Source organism: Fukomys damarensis, unplaced genomic scaffold, assembly GCF_012274545.1.
Source record: "Fukomys damarensis isolate Sample0158 unplaced genomic scaffold, DMR_v1.0_HiC HiC_scaffold_11, whole genome shotgun sequence".
In the NCBI taxonomy this organism is placed as follows: Eukaryota; Metazoa; Chordata; class Mammalia; order Rodentia; family Bathyergidae; genus Fukomys; species Fukomys damarensis.
Genome location: NW_022900923.1, coordinates 41410889 through 41431741, shown reverse-complemented (window position 1 = coordinate 41431741; position 20853 = coordinate 41410889). Strand labels below are relative to the sequence as shown.

General features: G+C 39.7%; 1 protein-coding gene across 10 annotated transcripts in view; it reads right to left on the bottom strand.

The window, feature by feature from the left end:
* Ppp1r12b (protein phosphatase 1 regulatory subunit 12B) overlaps positions 1-20853 on the bottom strand; it is a 217354-nt gene that overhangs the window by 37532 nt on the left and 158969 nt on the right. The window contains exon 1 of one of the 10 annotated variants that reach the window (XM_033762170.1): positions 7128-7679. The exons of 8 other annotated variants lie outside the window; for them this stretch is intronic. In XM_033762170.1, coding sequence (XP_033618061.1) covers positions 7128-7229 — 102 coding nt within the window. In that variant the 5' untranslated portion in view covers positions 7230-7679. Of the gene's footprint in view, positions 1-7127; positions 7757-20853 lie in introns of those variants that run through there. One more of the 10 variants, XM_033762168.1, reaches the window with a different exon arrangement.

Here is a 20853-nt window from a genome sequence, read left to right as displayed (position 1 = left end):
GCCAAAGAAAGTCCCCGGGTTTGGGGCTGTGATGAGAACTAAAACTCCCATTGTGGGTAACCACAGTCATTGCATAGTAATCCGGTCAAGAATAGAACCAAAGAAGAGCGGAAAACAAAACAAAACAAAAAAAAACCGAGCTCTGTTTTCCTTTGGGTTTCTGGGTATAACTGCTTGTCCTCGCACCCAAACATTGTAAGACTGATGGGAAAAACCAAACCAAACCAATGGTGAACAGTCTCAGTACTTTTTCAAATTTGAAAAAAGCAAAATTCCTTATCACACATCTGGTTATGTACTAAAAACAAAACTAGAAGTCAACTGATAATTCATTACCAGTTGACCCTGAACTGACTTCCTAAATTTCTGTATCCTTGGAGAACTAACTTATTACTGTAACAGAACGTAACTACAATGCTCCCAAATACAGAAACAAGATACAGTACATGCTGTATCCTTGCAAATGATATCAGTGGTGACTGGACAGGAAAGAGCCAGAAGCAGCACATGTCTCTGTCTGCTTTTGGTATTCCCCAGTGGTTTATTCTCAGCCCTTTCCTTAGTTACACCTATTCCCTAGTCAAGCTCACTGCTCCCATACTTGTAATTATAAATATCAATATCTTTAGCCCATAATTTTCTCCTGAGCTTCAAACCAACTACAGGTTGAGTATCCTTTATCCAAAATGTTGAGAACTCAGTGCTTCAGATGTTTGAATACATGCATATAAATAATGAGACATCTTGGAGATAGGCCCGGAGGACACACTTTATATATGTACCCTGAAGATAATTTTACACATTTTTATTGTGCCTTCATTTTCACTGCAACTTGTCACATGAGAACAGGTATGGAAGTTTTCACTGTGGCAGCATGTTGGGTAAATAAAGTTTGAAATTATGGAGCACCCCAGATTTCAGACTGGGAATGATCAACCTACATTTACCACTGTCTGAGTTATCTAAGAAAGCTCTAATTCAGTCTACCCAAAAGTGGAGCCACTTCCCTCACAAAACCCTTTTGCCTCCTGTGTGTGCCAGCTCAGTTTGTCTACCAAGTCACCCACAACAGACATTGTGGAGTCCTTTGACACATTCTCTTCTCCCAGGCTCATCCTTCTCTGCATTCTTTCAGCCCCCAACTCTTATCATTCGGTCTTCTAAACAACCGAATGCTTCTCTGTCCTACCTGGGAAATGTCTGTTCAGCCCTTCTATTTCTCACCTGGAAAACTGCAACAGGGGCCAACACCCCACTCACTTCCCAACAACCTTCCCTCCCTGACCAGCTTCCACAGCTGCCGGAGTTATTTCTCTCATATGCAATTCTGATCACAGCAACTTTACTTCAAATCTTTAATCTTTTATCCAAAGATTACTCTCCAAATCCTCAGAATGGTACATTAAGCCCCACATGAACGACCCTGTTAAATCTCCAGCTTTATTTCTGATATTATAAATATATCTTTTGATTGATTTACAGATCTCAAAATAATGCCGTATTTTCTCTCTTGTAATGTACTATTTCCTTCTTTGCCCACCTAGCTTCTAGTGTTCTGAAAATGTCAGGATAATGCATTTACCACTTGAATAATCTCCTAAAACACTCTGTACCTAAATGTTTTTATTAGAAAACTCATTTCCGTGTGATGTAATTCATGATTTTCATCTCTCCAATTAGACTGTCAGTTCCAGGAGGGCAGGAACTTTGCGCTTCACTTACGAATTTCAGGGTCTAGTACAGGACGAACTACACAGCAGATGCTCATGGAATGTTATGGGAGGATTCAAAACAGGGTAGTTTGGGTGGGCATGGTGGTTGATACCTATAGCCCCAGCTGCTCGGGAGCCTGAGACAGAAGGATCACTCGAGCCCACACAGGTTTTATTCCAGGCTGGGAACATAGCGAGCCCCCCACCCCGCTACCATCAATCTCAACAAAGAAAAACAGGGAAGGTAGGCTCAATACTTATTTGTCATGAAACCAAAAAATTAGGGTGGTAAGGGAAGGAAACAGCTAGCAGGAAAGGAAGAGAAGTCTTTACGATTTTCAGTCTTAAACCAAGCACAGTGGTATCCACTGTAATCCCAGCACTTTGGTAACCTGTGGCATGAAGATCACATGTTCAACTTAGTGAGAATTGGGCAATTTAACAAAATCCTATCTCAAAATAAAAACAACAAAAGAGGCTGTTGTAGCTCAGTGGTAGCATGCCCCTTGACACCTGGTACTCCCCCGCACACGTATGTGCACGCGCGCGCGCACACACACACAACTTCCAGTTGCCCTGGTCAACGAACCGAGGCTTCACTCAGATGCCACCTCATTTAGCTCTATGTAGGACCTGAGCTGACTAGTGTCTACCTGGGATTCATGTAATGGCTTCCAATGAGGGCACTACTGTCATTCCTACAGGTCCTACTACTCCTGCCTAGAAAGATTCCTTGAGCTGAATAATTACTGCTTATTGACTTCTTTTGAGTGGAATTAAAAAAAAAAATCTTCAACCAACTAAACAAAAGATACACTAGTGGTTTTAATTAGGCGGAAAAAATGGTTAACAGATTGTACTGTTAATAGCACTGTTCACCCAGACAAATGTTTCTTATTCCATGACGATAACTTATAAAGTGGGATAAAAAATGGACTCCAGATTGCTAGTGCCTCAGATTTAGAGGACAAGACAGTAATGCTATGGAAATACTGCAGGCTTGCCAGAGGTGTGCACAGAGCACACACAAAGAATAATTATCACACAGAACGTCCGAGAGGTGAGGAGGTACAAGGCTTCTGGCCTGTTAATCAGAGTTGCCACACAGACAAGCTCTCATGAAAGCTGCAATCTTTTATCATCCAATTATTTACCAGATATACTGATTAGTTTGTAGGGCTGGTTATAAAACAAAGCAAGTTAACTATTCCCTTTGTGTACATTAATGACTAGTGTGAAAAATGGTGTAAAATTTTTTCTGTTGAGATGTTAGATCTGAAGCAATCCAGACTAACTGGTAAAATGCTCCTGACCCTGGTTTATAAATGCATGTCAAATCCTAATATCACAAATACCAACTTGAAGAGAATCTAATTAAAAGATTCTCAGGGTTCAGCTGATGATGTATTCAACTAGTATTTGTTCTTTGCACATATCTTGTATTGTAAAATATTTTAAAATTAGCAAATAATTTGAGAATACTAACGACTGTCTGGCTCATGCCTTCAGAGCAATTGAAAATGTAAAATCATCTGAACAGGTTAGTTTCTAAATTGTAAAATTTTATGTTATATACAGTGACTAAAAGGGAAGAGATAGGGCTGTCTAGTGTCAGCATTTTTTTTTTAATGTTGAAAAATTACTCTCACGAAGAGCTTTTCTACTAATCTGTGTGAACCAAGCATTTTATGTTGCAGTTGTTTAACCCTCCATAGTCTCACCAAGGACTACCTGGCATGGTTCCCATTAGAAATGAGACTGAATCAGGAGGTTGTTCTGCTTTTCCTGAGTAACAAACAGAGACGAACAGATCTGTTGCTCAGGGAACTCCCAACCTACAGAAGCAAAAGAGATGGGGAACTGATGTGGAACTAGTATGCAGGCTAAAAGAAGCTGTTAAGAGTTATGTTATTATTCTTTATTCTACAGGAGACCAAACAGCAGTAGCACTTAGTGAGGGCTGGAGTGGGTGCTGGGGATACAAAAAGGATGGATGGCCATTTTCCCTGTTGAGGAAAAGGGGTGAATATTTTTAAAAATCATGTTTACTAGATAATTTATGTTCAGAGAATAAATAGTGTTATTATATATTACTTGTTTGTTTGTTTATTGGTACTGGGGACTGAAGTTGGGAACTTGTGCTTGTGAGGCAGGCGGCAGAAACCACTGAGCTAAATCCCTGGCCCAATAGTGTTAGTTTTGAAGTACAAACTAGAGAAAATAAACACAAGTCTTGGCTGATGGGGACCTGAACAATCTTTTGTATCTCATTAAAGAGTTTATCGGTTGCCAATCTCCAGCAGGTACTAGATTTTATATTATTAAAAGTGTCTTAGGGCCAGGGATTTAGGTCAGTGGTTCTGTTGTCTGATTCACAAGCACAAGGACAAGTTCGATACCCAGTACAAACACACACACACACACACACACACACAAAGTGTCTTAGGTTTATCCAATACAGAAATACTGTACTATATAATATGAAAAGTATCAGATGCTGCTAGGGGTTTAAAAGTAAAGGTATGTGATAAAATAGTTTGTTTTGTAATCACTAAAAAAATCATCCTGCCTTTTGTTTTCTCAAATTAAAAATAATACCTGTTAAACTAGGAATGGTGGTACACACCTGTAATCCCACCATCTGGGAGGACAAGGCAGGAGGATTACCATGAGTTCAAGGCCACCCTGGGCTACATTTGAGGCTCTGTTTCAAAAAACTCAAAATAATAGTAATGATGATGATACTTGTTAAGTGTGTAGTTTGCTCACATTTCTTCTTGAACATCTGCTGAACAGCTAGGTATCCAAAATATTCTATGTAAATAGCCATTATTTAAAAATTCTCTGAGGACATTTTCCTTATACGGAAGCATTTCATACTTAGCCCCTTTAATACCACTAAAAAATGACAAACTTGTAAATGTTTGTTCAAAATTTCAATCTTCTGTTTTGAAGAATGTTGGATCTTTTTAACTTTGTGCGATCACCAGCAGGAAACTTTATGTACCTATGACATATAAATGGCCTGGCAGTTTGCATGAGGATCGTGAGAAAGGTGTCTTGGCTTTAACTCTGAAATGAACACAATGACTTCCTATATCTTTTTTCCCCCTGAGAGGAACTGAAGACCTTGTAGCCCCAAGGTCTTAGCATCTGGAGGCTCATGGTTGCAGAAGGTATGACTGGAATTGGAAAACCAGGCACAGGAGATTAAGTTAGATCAATCTCCACCCTCGGTCTACACACACCGTGTTCCTGCAATTTCAGTTTCCTGTGTTCCTACAAACTACTTAAGCTTTTGTCATCTTTGCCCCACAGCATGTCCTTAACCTCGACTTCAAATCTACTTGATATATGCTTCAGTGTTGCTGGTGAATATGGGTTTGGGAGTCGGAAAGACCTGAGTTTAAATCAAGACTTCACTGCTTATTGCTAAGCGATTCATCAGAGGACACATGAGCACAAGACCACTACAAAACTCTATAAAGAGCACTCTACTTAGACATGAGAGGAAAGGAACGAGGCTGATAAAATAGTACAATGAATTTTAGCTTGGTAACAAATCAACCAGCCTTGAGAGTCAACAGCCCCTAATTTTGTTTTGCATATCTTTCACCATTTAAAAACGTAAGTAACACAATGGAGCATAAACAGTATATTGAAATCAGCTCTCTCTACAGTATGGTCTGAAGCCATTTGGACACTGAAAGTTGGTTACAGTAAACTGATGCTATTATGTGGGAATTCGTAGCCACAGACCACTAAAACTGGGAAGTGCTTCTTTTTAAACCTATCCATGTTTTGGTTTCCTATAATCTAAATTCTCAAATTTTCTCTTACTGTGACCTTTGTCTAAAAGGTGGGAATCAGAAATAGAGGAACAAGTGTGGGAGGGGTGGATGGCAGCTACTGGGTATGAGATGAGAAGAAAATAGTACCTAAGAAATAGGAAGGAAAAAGGGGGAGATGGTTATTAAACCAAAATTTGTTGAATGATTGCCAGGTATCACACACTGATGCAGGAAATGTGGTTACAGTGAAGAAACATTAACAAAAGCTTTTTTACACCCAAAGGTGCTATGGCTATGGTGGACAATAAGAGAGAAGGGAGCAAAGGAAACCCCCCAAGTGATTAATGGCTCACTGTTGGCCAGAACTGGGAGCCACCAGAAAACACCCAACAGCTGTTGGGGAGGAAGTATCTGGAGCTCCTTGGAAAAAGGAGGGTACTCAAAGAAACACTCCCGGAACTCAGTAACAGTGACATGCATGTCAGAGCCTTTCTTGGTTCTCTCACAAAAAGTTTGTGAATGAAACAGCCTCGAACAACATTCTTTTGCTATGCTGATAACTAAACATCGCTGGATGAGGTCCCAGCCAATATGCTATCTATTAAATTCCACTACATTACATTTACACTATGAGGAAGACACTGAAAGTGGATATAAAATAAGGCGGGGGGAGTCTGTTGGTTTTTCTTGCAGATTTTCTCCCCATAGCTCCCCAAATAAGGAATGTATGACTGTTCCTCTTCTAAAGCCATAGATACGATACATTACAATCTAATTCCCTAAGAAGGAACTGCTACTTCATCTACTACCTAATATGCCCAGGAAGGCTTCTCTTCATGTGCCGTTGCTTTTGTCAGCTTCCTACGTTGCTTTTGTCAGCTTCCTTGGGGGAAGACACTATGTTAGATGCAAATGCCCATATGTTAATCACTCTAGCAGAGACATCCACCAGAGTAAAAGTCTCAAATGGCTCTGCCTAGGACATCACAAACACCTCCACACAGCTGGTTATCAGTGACCAGGAGTTACTTCTTTGGCTTTCAAGCACAAAATTTCCTAATGGGAGCTGGTGACTGAAAAGGTTCCAAGTGTCCATAAGTCTTTGCTCATTTTGGTCTATCACTCACAGACATGCACAATAGGCAAAGGCATTTCTCATGTACATGCATGCATAAATTCCCAAGCAGAACTTGCTCCTGAATGAAGTTTAATGCATACAGTTTGACAGCCACTTGGGAGCTTTTGTTCTTCAAACCGTATTGATCCATAAAAAACACAGGAAAAGCAGCAGCTAAATATAATCATAGAAAGTAAGAAAAGTGCCATGAGAGAGTGATTAAAAACTCTCAAATCTTACTGGCAAGCAGTTTACAAGTAATTAAAAGCTAAAAGACAGAAACCATAGCCTGACATATCTAAGGCTGCTGTTCCTCATATCGAGTATCATGAACCATAACCTCTTGCAGAGAAGCTAACAAGGCTTTTTACTTGCATTTTTTCCTTCCTGACTCCTGTTTGTCCTGAAATGCATTTGCTCTCCACCTAACCCCCCCCAAGTTACATATAAACACATTTCCCAACTTTGACACAGCTACAAAACATGTAAATAAAAAAGGCTGCTTACTCGGAATGTCTTGGCAGTCGGGGAAGGAGATGCGGGGGGAGAATCAGACTGAGATTTCCTATTCCGAGTGAATTCTTTACTTCGGGTATATACAGAGGACATGGCTCCCCCGGATGTAGACAGACACTCAACCTCTGTTTTCTTCACACAAAGCTGAGAAACTGCCCCTGTAGGTCACCCTCACAGACTCTCTCCCTTTGAGTTGATGCAGGATGATTCTGCATAGAACTAAATAAAGAATAAAAGCCACCCTGGAAATTACAGACTTGAGCTCTGCAACAGTCCACAGTTAAACAGTCTGAGAGGCGTGTTCCATGAATATTTTCAATTCAGCTTCAAGCAGAAGTGCTCAGTGCCGGTAGTTTACAGTGGACAGTACTGTGGTGAGAAACACCTTTGTGCTAGATTGAGTCCTTGATTCTCCCAAAAGGACACTTCTTATTGAAGCTTGCTCTTCAATCAAATCTGCATATAGGTTCCTGATGACAACGGATTAAATCCCAGAAGAATGATGATTCTGGATCCTGCTGCAGACCAGTCTGGGAACAACTATCGTCACTTTATCCAGAGGGAAGAAATACACATCCTCTGGAAATCATGCTGTCTTCCCTTAGCTTGACTCCATTGGGCTGTAAGGGTTTAGAGTCGCTGTGATAAATTCAGGTTAAACAACTTAAAGAACAAAAAATATAAATAAGAAACCAAGAGTTCATGAGAAGGAGGCAGTCTGGGGAAGTAAAGTTTCCTAAGTCTTCCCGGACGAAGCTGCTTTTACATAGAAACACTCAGTCATGCACACGTCGTTTCCCCTCCCCTCTTCTATTTTCTGACATTCCAAATCCCTATTTGCTCAGCGAGGAATGCTGGAGAGGAGCCAAGGGCAAGGATTCACTTTCAACTCAGAATTCACGTTGCCACTTGTAGAAGGAAAAATAATCTTGCCAGCTTCTGGGAATAAAGGGAGGCTATTAGGGGGCACACTAAAGAGCACCCCCCAACCTTCCAGTATTCCCCACATCAGAGTGGGTAGCAGGCTTCAGGGCCATTTTTTTCTAAGCACTTCTCTAAGTATGAGAATGGTGAGTTTTCAGCTTCTGGATCTCTTAAGTAACAAAGCCCAGATGGGAACATGTCAAACAAAATACCTTCAGGCTTTGTGCTCAACTGCAATGGGATGTCATTCTGAGGCACTGAGGACGCCCAGCAATTTGAAACTTTAACTCACTGTAAAGGAAGCTCCCTGTCTGTTACAGACTTTATTGGCTGAATCTCTAATTGAAAGCTTATCAGTTTGGAACAAGATTAGAAAGGGTATAGAGGTGAGGGAAAGAAAACAAAGTGAGAAATAGAGGAAGAGAGCTGTAAAACTTCACGACTGCAGGACTCACTGTAGAGGGAAAATTAACAGTTAAAAAGGAAGGAATTTGTTCGCTGGGTGTTGAAAGATTTTGGGACTGACCTTGAAGAAACATCTCAATTTTAATCTTTTGCACTGTGCTGTTATCACTACACTATCCAACATTTCTAGGCCAAATGCTTTCTAAGTCAATGGATTGATCCCCAAAGTAACAACTCACTTCTCTGAGCTCTTGGAAATTCTATATTGCCCTTCCTTTTCTATATGAAACATACTTTTCTTTCAAATCTTTCAAACAAATCATTCTTTCTTCTGATCATCTCTATATGTTCTTTATGATTTTGTGAAATTAAAAGAAGTGATCAGCTGCTTGAGGGTTAGTCTGAAGAATACAGTTTGAAAAAAATTCATATAGATTCATTTCCAATCTAAAAGAGCTTTTTGAGGGGGGAGTATGAGATAGGGTCTCACTGTGTAGTTCAGGTTAGCCTTGAACTAGCTATGTAGCCCAGGCTGGTCTGTACTTGTGGCGATCCCCCAGCCTCAGGCTCCTAAGTGCTGGGATTATAGCTATGCACCACTACTCCTAGCTAAAAAATGTTCAACATTACTGTCATTTGAGAGATGCAAATGAAAACTTAAGAATTCAGATGTATGGATTTTACATTGTGGATACATCTTATATAGAAATCCCGTCTGATAATACATAGTGAGTTTTAGCCTGGCATGGTGGTATATGACTGTACTTGCAGCACTGGGGAAGCAGAAAGATTGCTAAATTTGAGGCCAGTCCAGGCTACACAGTAAGTTCAAGGCAGGCCTTGACTGCCTAAGACCGTCTCAGAAACCAAACCACACCAAACCAGAGGGGTGGGGGAGAGAGAAATATCAGTATGAACCTAAATGGCAACACACTTAGCAAGCTCGACTGTTTAGAGAAGGACTAGGGATACCTTGTTGCTATGTTGACTGCAATTTATCAAGTTACATTATTATCAGGCCAATCTCTCAACCTTTTTCTGTAAAGATTACACAGTGATTTCCCACTCACTAGCAACTAAAAGGGACTGTAAACCGCTTTTACTCCAAAATGGCCCCTTTGTCTTTTCATTTCTATCTAACAATAGTGAGCTCTTACATTTTACAGTGTTAACTTATCTTATCTGATGCTTTCAACATGTTTAAAAGTACATTACTATACTATTATTTTACAGATAAGGAACTGAAACTGAAGTTCTGCAAGGTTAAATGACTTGGCCAAAAACATACTATCAGTAAGGGCAGCAAAACACAACTCCCCAAGGAATAAGCTTTTGTAGATTAAGGTAAAGTAAAAGCAGATCTGAAAAGACGCACCAATTCAAAGTCTCTGAGAAGATTCTAAGTATTTGGGACATCCACAGAATGCATCAGAAATATGGGAACAGAAGTAAATTCTGCAGAAAAGTTTAATCAAAACTTTTTTTGTTCACTTGTCTTTTATATTCTTGATTTTTTTCCAACCCAGTTAACAAACATTTATTCTTCCTTTCTGACTCAAAAAATATTAACTACTCTGTCAAAATGAAAGTATACTTCATATCTCAGTGAAACTAAGAACTGAAAAGAAATATTCTTTTTGCCACAGTCGTGTTCCTTTCAGTTATAAAGAAATCTAGTTTTAGGGCAATACAATGTTTCTAGGATCATTTCCAAATTAGGAATTTAAAGGTTGAAAACAATCTACATTTTCCCCATGGCCAATCTTAAAAGTATAGCATTCTGGCCTATGGCATACATATTACCACTCAGACTGCTGGAAAACCCAAGCTTTCTGACCAAAGACAATCAGCATACAGATATATCTAAGGGTAAAAAATCACTCTCCTTTTTGCTTTCTCAGATGAGAGTTCTCTAAATGAAATACAACCTATTCTTTCTCAAATTAGGATTTAGTAACCAAAGAGCCTGATAAAAGAAAACCTCAGAAACAGACTTCCATGGAACAAGCTTTGCAAAAGCCACTTGTTTAAAAATAATTTACTTCAGGTAGGTATAACAGAGTGTTGGACTTGTGTTTTGTTTCTTAGTGAGATAAAGGGAGGAAAAAAACTGAATACACTTTAGGAGGTTATTTACTGTAACTAAATTAAGAGTCCTAGGTAATCAGTTCAACTGTCTCCAACAAACAGAACTATCAAACAAAAGGACTGCATCTGCTTATTTTTGAGACGGTGACAGAGCAATACTGTACAATAAGTCAGGCTCTTGGCTTGCCCTCCATGTTTCTTCCTCAAAATGCTTTGTTCCAGAAATGTAACAGTTTGTGCAGCTAGGTGCTTCTGTCCAATTATTAAAATGTTCAGTAACTGAACCCCAGACCTCTCAAGAATGTTGTCAGCTCCGCCCCTTACAGAAATGTTCTGTTGGCTCCCCCTTTTCAGTAATATTCTGTTAATTCCACCCCTCTGCTCCTGTGAGCATGCTCGCCCACTATGCCTTTCAGGAATGTTCTGTAACTCAGCACTCCTGCTTCACTGAGTTTACTCACCTACCGTGGACACCTATACAAGGCTCCTATTTCTAGTTGAGCGCTCAGACTGGCATAAGAAAAGGTTTTTCTCCACCTCTTCGAGTGATCTTTGGATTCTTGAGCCTTCAAATTGCAATAGCTGTGACTCAGAGCTTAAAACTGAGCTGTAACATTCAGCTGTGCCTCAGAGCTGTGGCACTTGGCTGTAGCACTGAGCTGCTCTGCTCTGTGGCAACAATGAAACACATCAAATGTGTGAACAAGCCAATAAAATGCCTTATGATATGCAATGAATCCTGATCATGGACCCTCACTGACTCAACTCTCTCAAAACTTAAAGGAAGAAATTAATGAACCAAGCTCTGTTATTTTTTTTTAATCAAGAAAATTAAATGCCACAGTTTAAGAGTAACGATGCTTGTAAAATACCTCTCCAGTGATGATTCCCAACGCAACCAGTATACTTCTATTTTGCTGTACATGTGCCTTGGGAAGGGTGTGACTTTGCAGTCAGATATCCTGGATTGGAACTCAAACCTCTGCTTAACTATCTGATGCAATTGTTGGATCTCATTTGGCTTATGCCGAAATAGTGATAATACCTACTTGCAGAGTTACACGGCTTAGGCCTGATACACAGTGTATCTACCACCCAGGAGTGTCCAGTATGCTTGTACTCTGTACAAGTTCTTGGTCACTATGCACATGAATTTACAAAATGTGAATGAGAATCTAAATGAAAATCAAATTGTGGTCTTTTTTTTTTTTTGGTACCAGGGATTGAACTCGGGTCCTTGCGCTTGCAAGGCAGGCCACAGAACCACTGAGCTAAATCCCCAGCCCCAGAAAATCAAACTGTGAAAAGCCAATAGATGCCTTATGCAATGAAATTTAAGCAGAGCTTAAGACCAGTTTTAATATTCTACGTACTTCTTTGCCTATGGCTATTTAAAAGCTTACTGTGAAAGGGATGATAAAATTTCATTCTCAAGGCTTTAAGAAAAAATTCATTTCTCTACCTTCCTTGTCCTTCTTCCCAAGCTACCTTATTTCTTGGAAGACAGAGCCCTTGTGTAAGAGGGCAGGGTGAGGTATTAGTCTGGTCTAGGGGACTGGCTTTATTCAAGGAGACTGAACAGACAAGTAAAAATAGTAAGTATAATTTAATGCATACTAAATTTTTCACCGTGAAAAAGAACAGATGTAAATATGAGAAAGGGGGAAGCTGGAATGAATACTGTTGTAGTAAGCAAGAATTGAAGGTGTTGGTATGGACTCTGGATTTAGAAATAACTAGATATAAATGTGTAAGTGTGTAAGTGAACACATCCAGATGTGTTCCCCAGTTCTGTCTACTGGGGAGCAACATCCTAATAGTGTTTAGCACACCTAGTCCCCAGAATGATGCTCCTAAATGCCACCCTCAACAGGGCTCCTGGTGAGATGGCTAATTCCAGAGCTGGAGCAAGGAAGAAAATGAGCCTGAGTCTCCTGTGTCAGAAGAAAGAAAGTGTTTAAACAATGATGGGGACATGACAAAAGGACACGGAAGTCTGCTTAAAAAGCCAAACCTAGGACCACATGAGCATAAAAAAAAATGCTAACAATAACTTATAACCTACTAATAGGAGACTGTAAGTGTACACTGATATAAATAAATGAATAAAAAAATAGAGAAAGTTCTTCCTTACACTAAAATGTCTCACTGCTAAAGGTAGAAAGAGTAACGAAGTTAGGAAAATCACCATTTAACCATGGAAAGGAATGATGCCAAAACTAGTGGGTAACAGTAGATAAGGGTGCAGATTCCATGCAATGTCCAAGTGTTGCCTCATAATATATTAATCACAAAACAAGACAAGGAATTTAAGATGCCATCTTTAGCCAGCAACCCAGTCAAGACCACCAGTGGCAGGACAAACCGACAGTATGAGATCAGAGGAGCACAGTCACACTCCTGAGCTGCTGCTGCCCAAGTGCATACACTGGGTCCAATTATAAGTGGTTGCTGGACAAATCCAGGCCGTGGGACATCCATGCCTGGCCTGTTATTTTCAAATCTATCAAGGTAAAAAATAATTATCACGGTCAAAAGAGTTAAGGAAAGAGTGACTACAGATATAAGGAAAACTGGGTGTAATTCATGGTCCTAGGTTGGATTTTTCTACCACAGAGGATATTATTGAAACAACTGGTGAAATTTTGAATTTGGTCTCTGGGTAAAGGGGTTCTAGGTGTTCTCCGTCCAACTCTTGAAATCGTTCTGTAGTAAGAAATTATTTCAAAAGAAAAAGAAAAAAGTCCAGTTCTTTCATCTCATGAAGGTGGGAAAGGGGGACAAAATGATAGATTATCTCCAGAACTTCTAAACGACAGCCTCTCATTACAGAGGACTCTAAGGTTACTGGACATGTTTATCCAGAATCAAGTTTGCTAATGAAGCAGGCAATCAATCACTTGCCCTCAAGACAAGATGACGGTAAGTTGAGACTCCAGGTCATGAATCAATTTAGTGGCTCACAATCAGATCGATAAAAAGCAAAAGACAGCTGGGTACCATGGTGCACCTCTGTAAGGCGTGCCATTCCACATCGAGTGTGTAAGGGAGATGACACAGGTGAAACAACAGACAGGTAAGAAAGAATGTCATTTACGTTGTTGTCGTTACTAGGGATCTAACTCAGGCCCTTGAGCTTGACAGGCAGGCAAACTGATTTAAAAATTCCTGATGACAAGAGCATACAAACATAAACATGTAAGCAAAGAAAGGAGGATGGACCACACTGGTAAAACTATATTAACTATAATAACTAAAAATAATCCTTATAAGTCTATTGGTTTGTAAAACCTAGAGTGGCTTTATCACACAATTTTAAAAAATCTTAATCTCTTATAATTACTTTTTTTTTCATACTGGAGATTGAATTTAGGACCTTGCACTTGTGAGGCTGGTGCAGCACCAATGAGCTAAATCCCAAGCCCATAGAATTACTTTTTTTTTTTTGTACTGGAGATCAAACCCAGGAGTACTTTACCACTGACCCACATCTCCAGATCTTTTCACTTTTTTATGTGTGTTGAGCGGGGCTCAAATTTGTGATCGTCCCACCTCAGTTTCCTGAGTAGCTAGGGTTACAGATGTGCAGCACCATACCCACTGGAACTGGTTATTTTTAGTTATCTGAGACTAGTCTTACAATGTTACAGTCCCTATCTGTATCTTTCAAGCTAATAATAATGAAAAAAAAAAAAAGACTAGGAGAGCACAGAATAAAATCCTGGAGTGCTCCTGGCTAAGGGGATCAGAGGAAGTCCTCCCATTAACCTTTGGGAATGTCAGAATTAAGCCTGAGCTGCAATACATTTCAGGCATGAATGACTAGTTAGAAACTTTAGGTCTTGGCAAATGCCTGTAATCCCAGCACTTGGGAGGTTGAGGCAGGAGAATCTCTTGAGTTTGAGGTCAGCCTGGGCTCCACAGTGCGTTCAAGGGCAGCTTAGAATATATAGTGAGACCCTGTCTCAAAAACAAAACAAAACAAAACACAATCAAAAACCAAAACAAACAAACAAACATAAAACCTTCAGGCCTAGCTTTTTCTGAAGTATCTTACAACTTGAAACTTAATCGTCTAAAACTACAATATCTCACATTCTATTTTCGGCACAGTGACAAAAGAATCCATTATCATCTCTAGGTAAACAGTGCGGGAATGTTTCTTGAGAAGGTAAGCATGGTTTCTAAACCACAAGGACTTCAAGACCCCAAGGGGATCACTGACAGTTTTGTAAACTTTATCAGGGCTTAAAAAATTTTGTTGCTTCCAATAAATGCATTGCTTGGTAGCTTAAGTTTATAAACTTCTGACCTACACTAATAACCACAGAATAAAATATTTTACCTCAGATTTAGGGGAGAACATGATGGGCCAAGTATGATCAGTACTGTTTAAGGTATCTGTGTCCCCTTTTGGAGCTGAGTTTGGAATACAACAATTTATGGTCCAAAGAATATATTTTATAAGGTCCACACAATATATTTTAATTTTTCCTTACCAGCGCTTTTCCATTAACCCATCTAGTAACTATTAGATGTTCACTATGTGTACCTTTGAGACATTTCCATCTCAAGGACATCTCAAAATTTATACAACTGTAAAATAAGCAGCCCCCCAGCTAAACTTAATAATCATCAAGCTCCACTCTTATAATTTCTGAACTTATGCTAAAAAAAAATAAAGGAGACTATCAATAGCACCCAACCAGTCAGGAGAAGTCCGAATCCACTCACTGGCCTACACATTTGCACTGCTGCTGTGTTCCTGGGCACCCAGAGGGGCAACAGACATGTGAGGGAGTGAAGAGAGAGAAGTTCCAAGGGCAACAGTTTCTTCATCACTCACCCCCTTCCTTTCCGTTTTTTGCATGTTAATCCTGTTTTAGTTTATATGCTTTGAAAATCTACCCCCCCTCTTTGGGGATGGGCAAGATCACTTGTGGTAAGTCACATTTCATGATGACTCCTGTGCAGATGTTCCTGAGTGATGGAGATACAGTTAAGGATTTTATCACAAAATCAATCTCTTATCCTCACTTCTCCTTTGAAACAAATCATTTCAGAATGAAGAGCTGGCCTTCATTTACACATGTAGGAAATGCACAGCAGAAAAAAGCCATGCAACTCTCTCAGCTTGATGAAGGGCTTTTGACATGTGTTCTCTATGAAAAAGTAATGAAAGCTAAACATCAGACCAACACTCACTAATGGCTTGCATATACTCCGGTGGGTTAAGGGGGAGGGGCAGGGCAGGGCACAGTGCCACTCTGAGGCACGAGGGAGGCAGTGACAGAGAGCATAGCAAGACAGGATCTACAAGTTGCCCAGAATGGAGCTCATATTCACTTTTATTAGTCTATAAAATGTCCCTAATTTTACTCTTGTATAGTTAAATAATCATGCCTCAGAGCTATGAAAATTTAAATCCCAGAAATTCACTTAAGGGTAAAGGGATTATAAGGGCCCTTTAAGAAAATCAGTTTGCAAATCTGTCCCAGCATTGGTTCATAAGTTTAATGTTTTGCAATTAACTTTAAATTTAGCAACAGCAAATGCTAGTGAGAAGCTACTTCTCCTTTATGTGAACAACTTATGCAGCCTTTCCCCTTCACAGTCTTTGTAGACCCTGAACGATACGAACAGCAGTGGATTTAGAAGGGGCAACTCACAATCTAAGCAGAGGTTTTCAGGGGTGCAGACAGGACAATAAGTATCGGAAATACATGGGGACACTGACTGTCACAGAGATGGAAGGTGCAAGTGGCATTTAGTGGTCAGGCTCAGCAACACTGAAAGTCCGGTGACGCTGGAGACAGACTTAGAGTGAAGAATTACTCTGCCTGAATGCTCACTACACCTGGATGACAAAAGATTGAAATGATCAGGATTAACAGAGCAAACTAATGTTTTCTATTCAGCTAAAAGCAGTAAACGTTTTTTCTTCTCGTTTAAAATAGGGCATGTTGGGCTGGGGATTTGGCTCAATGGTGCTGCTGCCTCCACCGCCTGCCTCGCAAAGTACAAGGTCCTGACTGAGTTCAATCCCCAGTACCAAAATAAAAAGTGTATGGCTTCTGTTAAAAGTACAGATACTAGGGTCAGGGATTTAGCTTAGTGGCACTGCGCCTGCCTTGCAAGAGCAAGGTTCTGAGTTCCATCCCTTGTAACACTAAAAAAAAAAAAAAAAAGTACCGATACTCGCTGAAGAGGTAGAACTGGGAGACAGGTAAAGTGGTAGGGAAACCTATGGCATGTGTGCCACAGTGTGCTGTTTTTTATTACTGAAAGTGCTAAAAGGTTTGCCATCATTGGATGCATGCATATCTCAAAATTCATCAGACAGTAAGGAGAAAGTTGTAGAATTACATTGTAGAATAACTTTTATAAAAACAAATGCAGGTGTGCTAGGGTTGTCTAGTTCAGTGGTAGAGCACCTGCCTAGCAAGTGCAAGGCCCTGATTTCAATCTCCAGCACTGCAAAAACAAACAAACAAAAAAACCCCAAAATCCACCCAACTGCTTAGTGCCTAAAAATACATTGTACTTACAATCTGTATGCCAGGTGACACATTTTGCCAGTTCATATATGTAAGATGTAGGGTCAAATGTGTGATGAGAACAAACTTGTTGCAGGTAAAACTTACATCTCAAAGTTAGAATGTCACAGAAGCATTGCAAGCCGGGACTTACAAATACACTATAAACAGAAGTCTTCAGAATTCTATTTAAATTCAAGTTTTTAAATTGTCATTTACTTGATTTACTTTTTAATTTTATTTTAGAAAGTGTCTTGAAAGCCTATAAACTTAGCTGAATGCTCCATCAGCTGGTAAGAAAAAGAATTATTTTCTATTATTAGTTAACTGCAGAGTTTTAAGGATGAAGGCTGTTATTAAGAAATTTAAATACTTTGACTAGTTTTCATAGTTGTTAGCGTACATTTTATCCAGAAATAAGGGCTACTCTGCTCACCTGGCTTACTTACTAAGAATACCCCTTCCTTCAGCATTCAGAATATATTTAGGAACTCAACACCTAATTTTCCTACAACAGCACAGACCCTGAGGCAGATATGGGAGAACCTTCCTGATGCCCGCCGCTGCTTCACAGATACCGACACACAGTGCAAACGTTTGCCCAGATATATTGTTAGCTATCCATGTGCTATGCTTTATCTCCATGTCCTCAGTCACAAATATTGCAATTTAAAACAGCCCAGATCAAAGATGTAGTCCACTACTAGGTTTAATTTTCAATGTTCTCATTTCCCTTATGCTTAAATGATTTTCTTCTGAGTCAACTTAATTATCTAATATAATTTTCCTTTTTCTGCCTTTCACATTTCCACTGGAGACCATTTTGTACTTTTCACGAGGGTTCTGTCAAGAGAGTTTTAAGCTTTGCTTCTGGCTTAAAATAAACATGGCTATACCTCTGAAAATGATGTGCCTAAGATTCTAGAGATACCAAATCAAACCAAACCAACAAACCCACACACCATAAAAGAGAAAAAGCCAAAATTATTTCATAAGGAGCGTACTATTCTTGTCTAGATTACTTTGGCCAATGTTAAAGAACAGTCTGTGTACATATTCTTAAAAATGCATTTCAACCCCTCATCATAATTTAGAAAGCTCTTTTAGTCACCCGTGGGGGCAGGGAGGAAACAATTCCCGGGGGACACAAGTTAATGGTCCCACCAGCTCTCACTCACACTGCAACGCCAGTGTGATCCCACATAAACATAATCATGCCGAGGTGAACATCGCTGCAGAGTGTGAGCTACACTGGCACTTCTCTAAGGAACATCACTTGTGAGCTTCATGAGGCGTGGAAATGTTTGTGGCAAACAGGAACAATCTGGGAATCAAATTAATCAGATTCCCAGAGTCCTTTGCTTAGCATGCAGCACAGCAAAGAACTAAGCTCTGTAACACTGACCTGACTGGCACACATAAATCACATGCTGCTCTCTTTGGGCACAGAAAGCAAGTAGGAGCTAATCTCTTAGTGTCCCAGGCACTGTTCTGCTGCAAGCAATACTATCTGGGTTGGCTGAACAGGGTAGTGATAACAATGCATGATTGTAGTTAATGTCACAAACTCAATCTTCAAATGCTTAGTTAGCATCAAGTTCAAACAAATAAACCAAAAATAACTTCTCCACATCAGTCACTGTTGAGCTAGCCATCTTAAAAGCATACAATATTAGTGATCATTAACTCAGACTGGAATGAAAACTCAAAGAAGCAGGGCATGGTAGCACATGCCTATAATCCCAGTGCTCAGGAGGCTGAGGCAGGAGGATCACAAGTTCGAGGCCAGTCTGGACTACATAGTGAGTTCAAGGCCAGCTTGAACTACATAGTGAGACCCTGTCTCAACACCCACCCCCAGAAGAAAGCAGGTCTATTTTTAACCACACAAAAATCACAAAGTTTAATGTTCCCACCTGTGAGACATGTACTGCCTCAGTATAATGTCAAACCTCTTTATTTTTCTACTGTTTATGGGAAGTATTCAGACTGTCTTTCCTGCCCTTTTGTTATTACTAAGTTGGAACAAAGACAAGCTAGTGTGGACTGTTTTTCTTTGTATTCCCTGAAACAGTTGTTATAAACAGCCTTATGCATATTCCTTGAAGGCTTATAAAATTTATCCCCCAAATTAGTCTAGGCTTGATGGATTTGGCAAGAAGTGATAGTAGTGATAGTTAAAATTACATTTCTTTAATGGTTATTGGACTTTTCCATTTTTCTGTTTCTTGAGTCATTTTATATTTTCCCCAAAGAATGTCCACTTAAACTAAAATTTTAAGTTTACTGGCATAAAGTTATTCAAAACAATATCTCATTTATATTTGTACCACAACATCTTTTAATCCCCTTACCGTCTGCCAAAGATCTATATCCCTATTATCTATTGTCATTTTGGTCTTTATTTATATGCTGGGTTTCTCATATAAGAGAAACCATATGATATTTAAGCTTGTGCGTCTAATTTATTTCACTTAACATTATGGATTGAAGGTGCCTCCCTCTTCCTACAAATGACTTATTTATAGCAGAGCAGTGTGCCGTTTCGCATCCATTTATCTGCTGATGGACATACAGGCCACTTTCATGATGTAGCTATTATGGGTTGTGCTACTGTAAACGTGGGTATGCACATGTCTTTCAGGAAGATGCCTAGAAGGGGAATAGGCGAGTCAAATGGAATTTCTATTTTACATGTTTCGAGGAATCTCCACCCTGATTTCCATGGTGGTTGTACTAGTTTATATTCTCACCAACAATGTGGAATTGTTCCAATTGCCCTGAAGCCTCACTAGCATTTGTTAATATTTCATTTCTTGATGATGGCCATTCTAGAGTAAGATGGAATCTCAGTGTTGTTTTAACTTGTATTTCTCTAAATAAAACATTAAACACTTATAAAAGGCATCATCATCACTTGTCCCCCTTTCCCTTCTAATACTATGTGTTTACACCTACTGTTTTCCTTCTTAATCAGATTGTCAAAGATTTACTGTATTTATAACTTTTGAAAGAATCAGCTTCTGGCATTACCAGCCACCTCTACTGCCATGTTGTTTTCTGTTTTTATCTTAACTGTATTTCATTCCTTCAAATTCATCTGGGCTTACTTAATTCTTTTGCTGCCCTCCCCAACCTGACAGGGCTCACGCCACACTAATGTGCCAGCTTCTTCAGTTGAAAGCTTACCTCCCTCATCTGTCCTGGGATCTCCACTGCCCCTCAATGCCCTTGACACCCTCAATACCCTCGTCTAGCTTATGTTTCATGGTCCAAGATTAAAGTCTCAATCTCTCCCTCTCCCTCTTCCTCCCTTCAAAATATTCAGCAAAATTACAGCCTTGTTCAAATCCACTTTCCACCTATCCCCACTTGCACCTGCTGGATGACAATTAAGGCTGGATAGACACACAACCATGCTCAGTGGTCTCAATTTAAACTCTTTGTTTTTTTTTTTTAACCTGAAGTGGACTCTTAATGCTTTGCTTTTCTAAGCAACTATCTCATCCCTTTTTCTTTCAACTCAGACACCTAACACTTTCTTCCCTTGTGAGCTGATGGTCAAGTTTTCTACTTCACCAAGAAAACCAAAGCAACCAGAAAAGAACTCCACAGATTCCTATCACCACACATAACTATCACCTGCAGTTAACATGTTTCTGTCTGAAGCCTGCGTTCTATGTCCTACTCACTTTAGCAGTTCTCTATTCATCCTCTATCATCATCTTTCTCTTTACCCTGAGTTCATTCCTGTCAGCAAATAT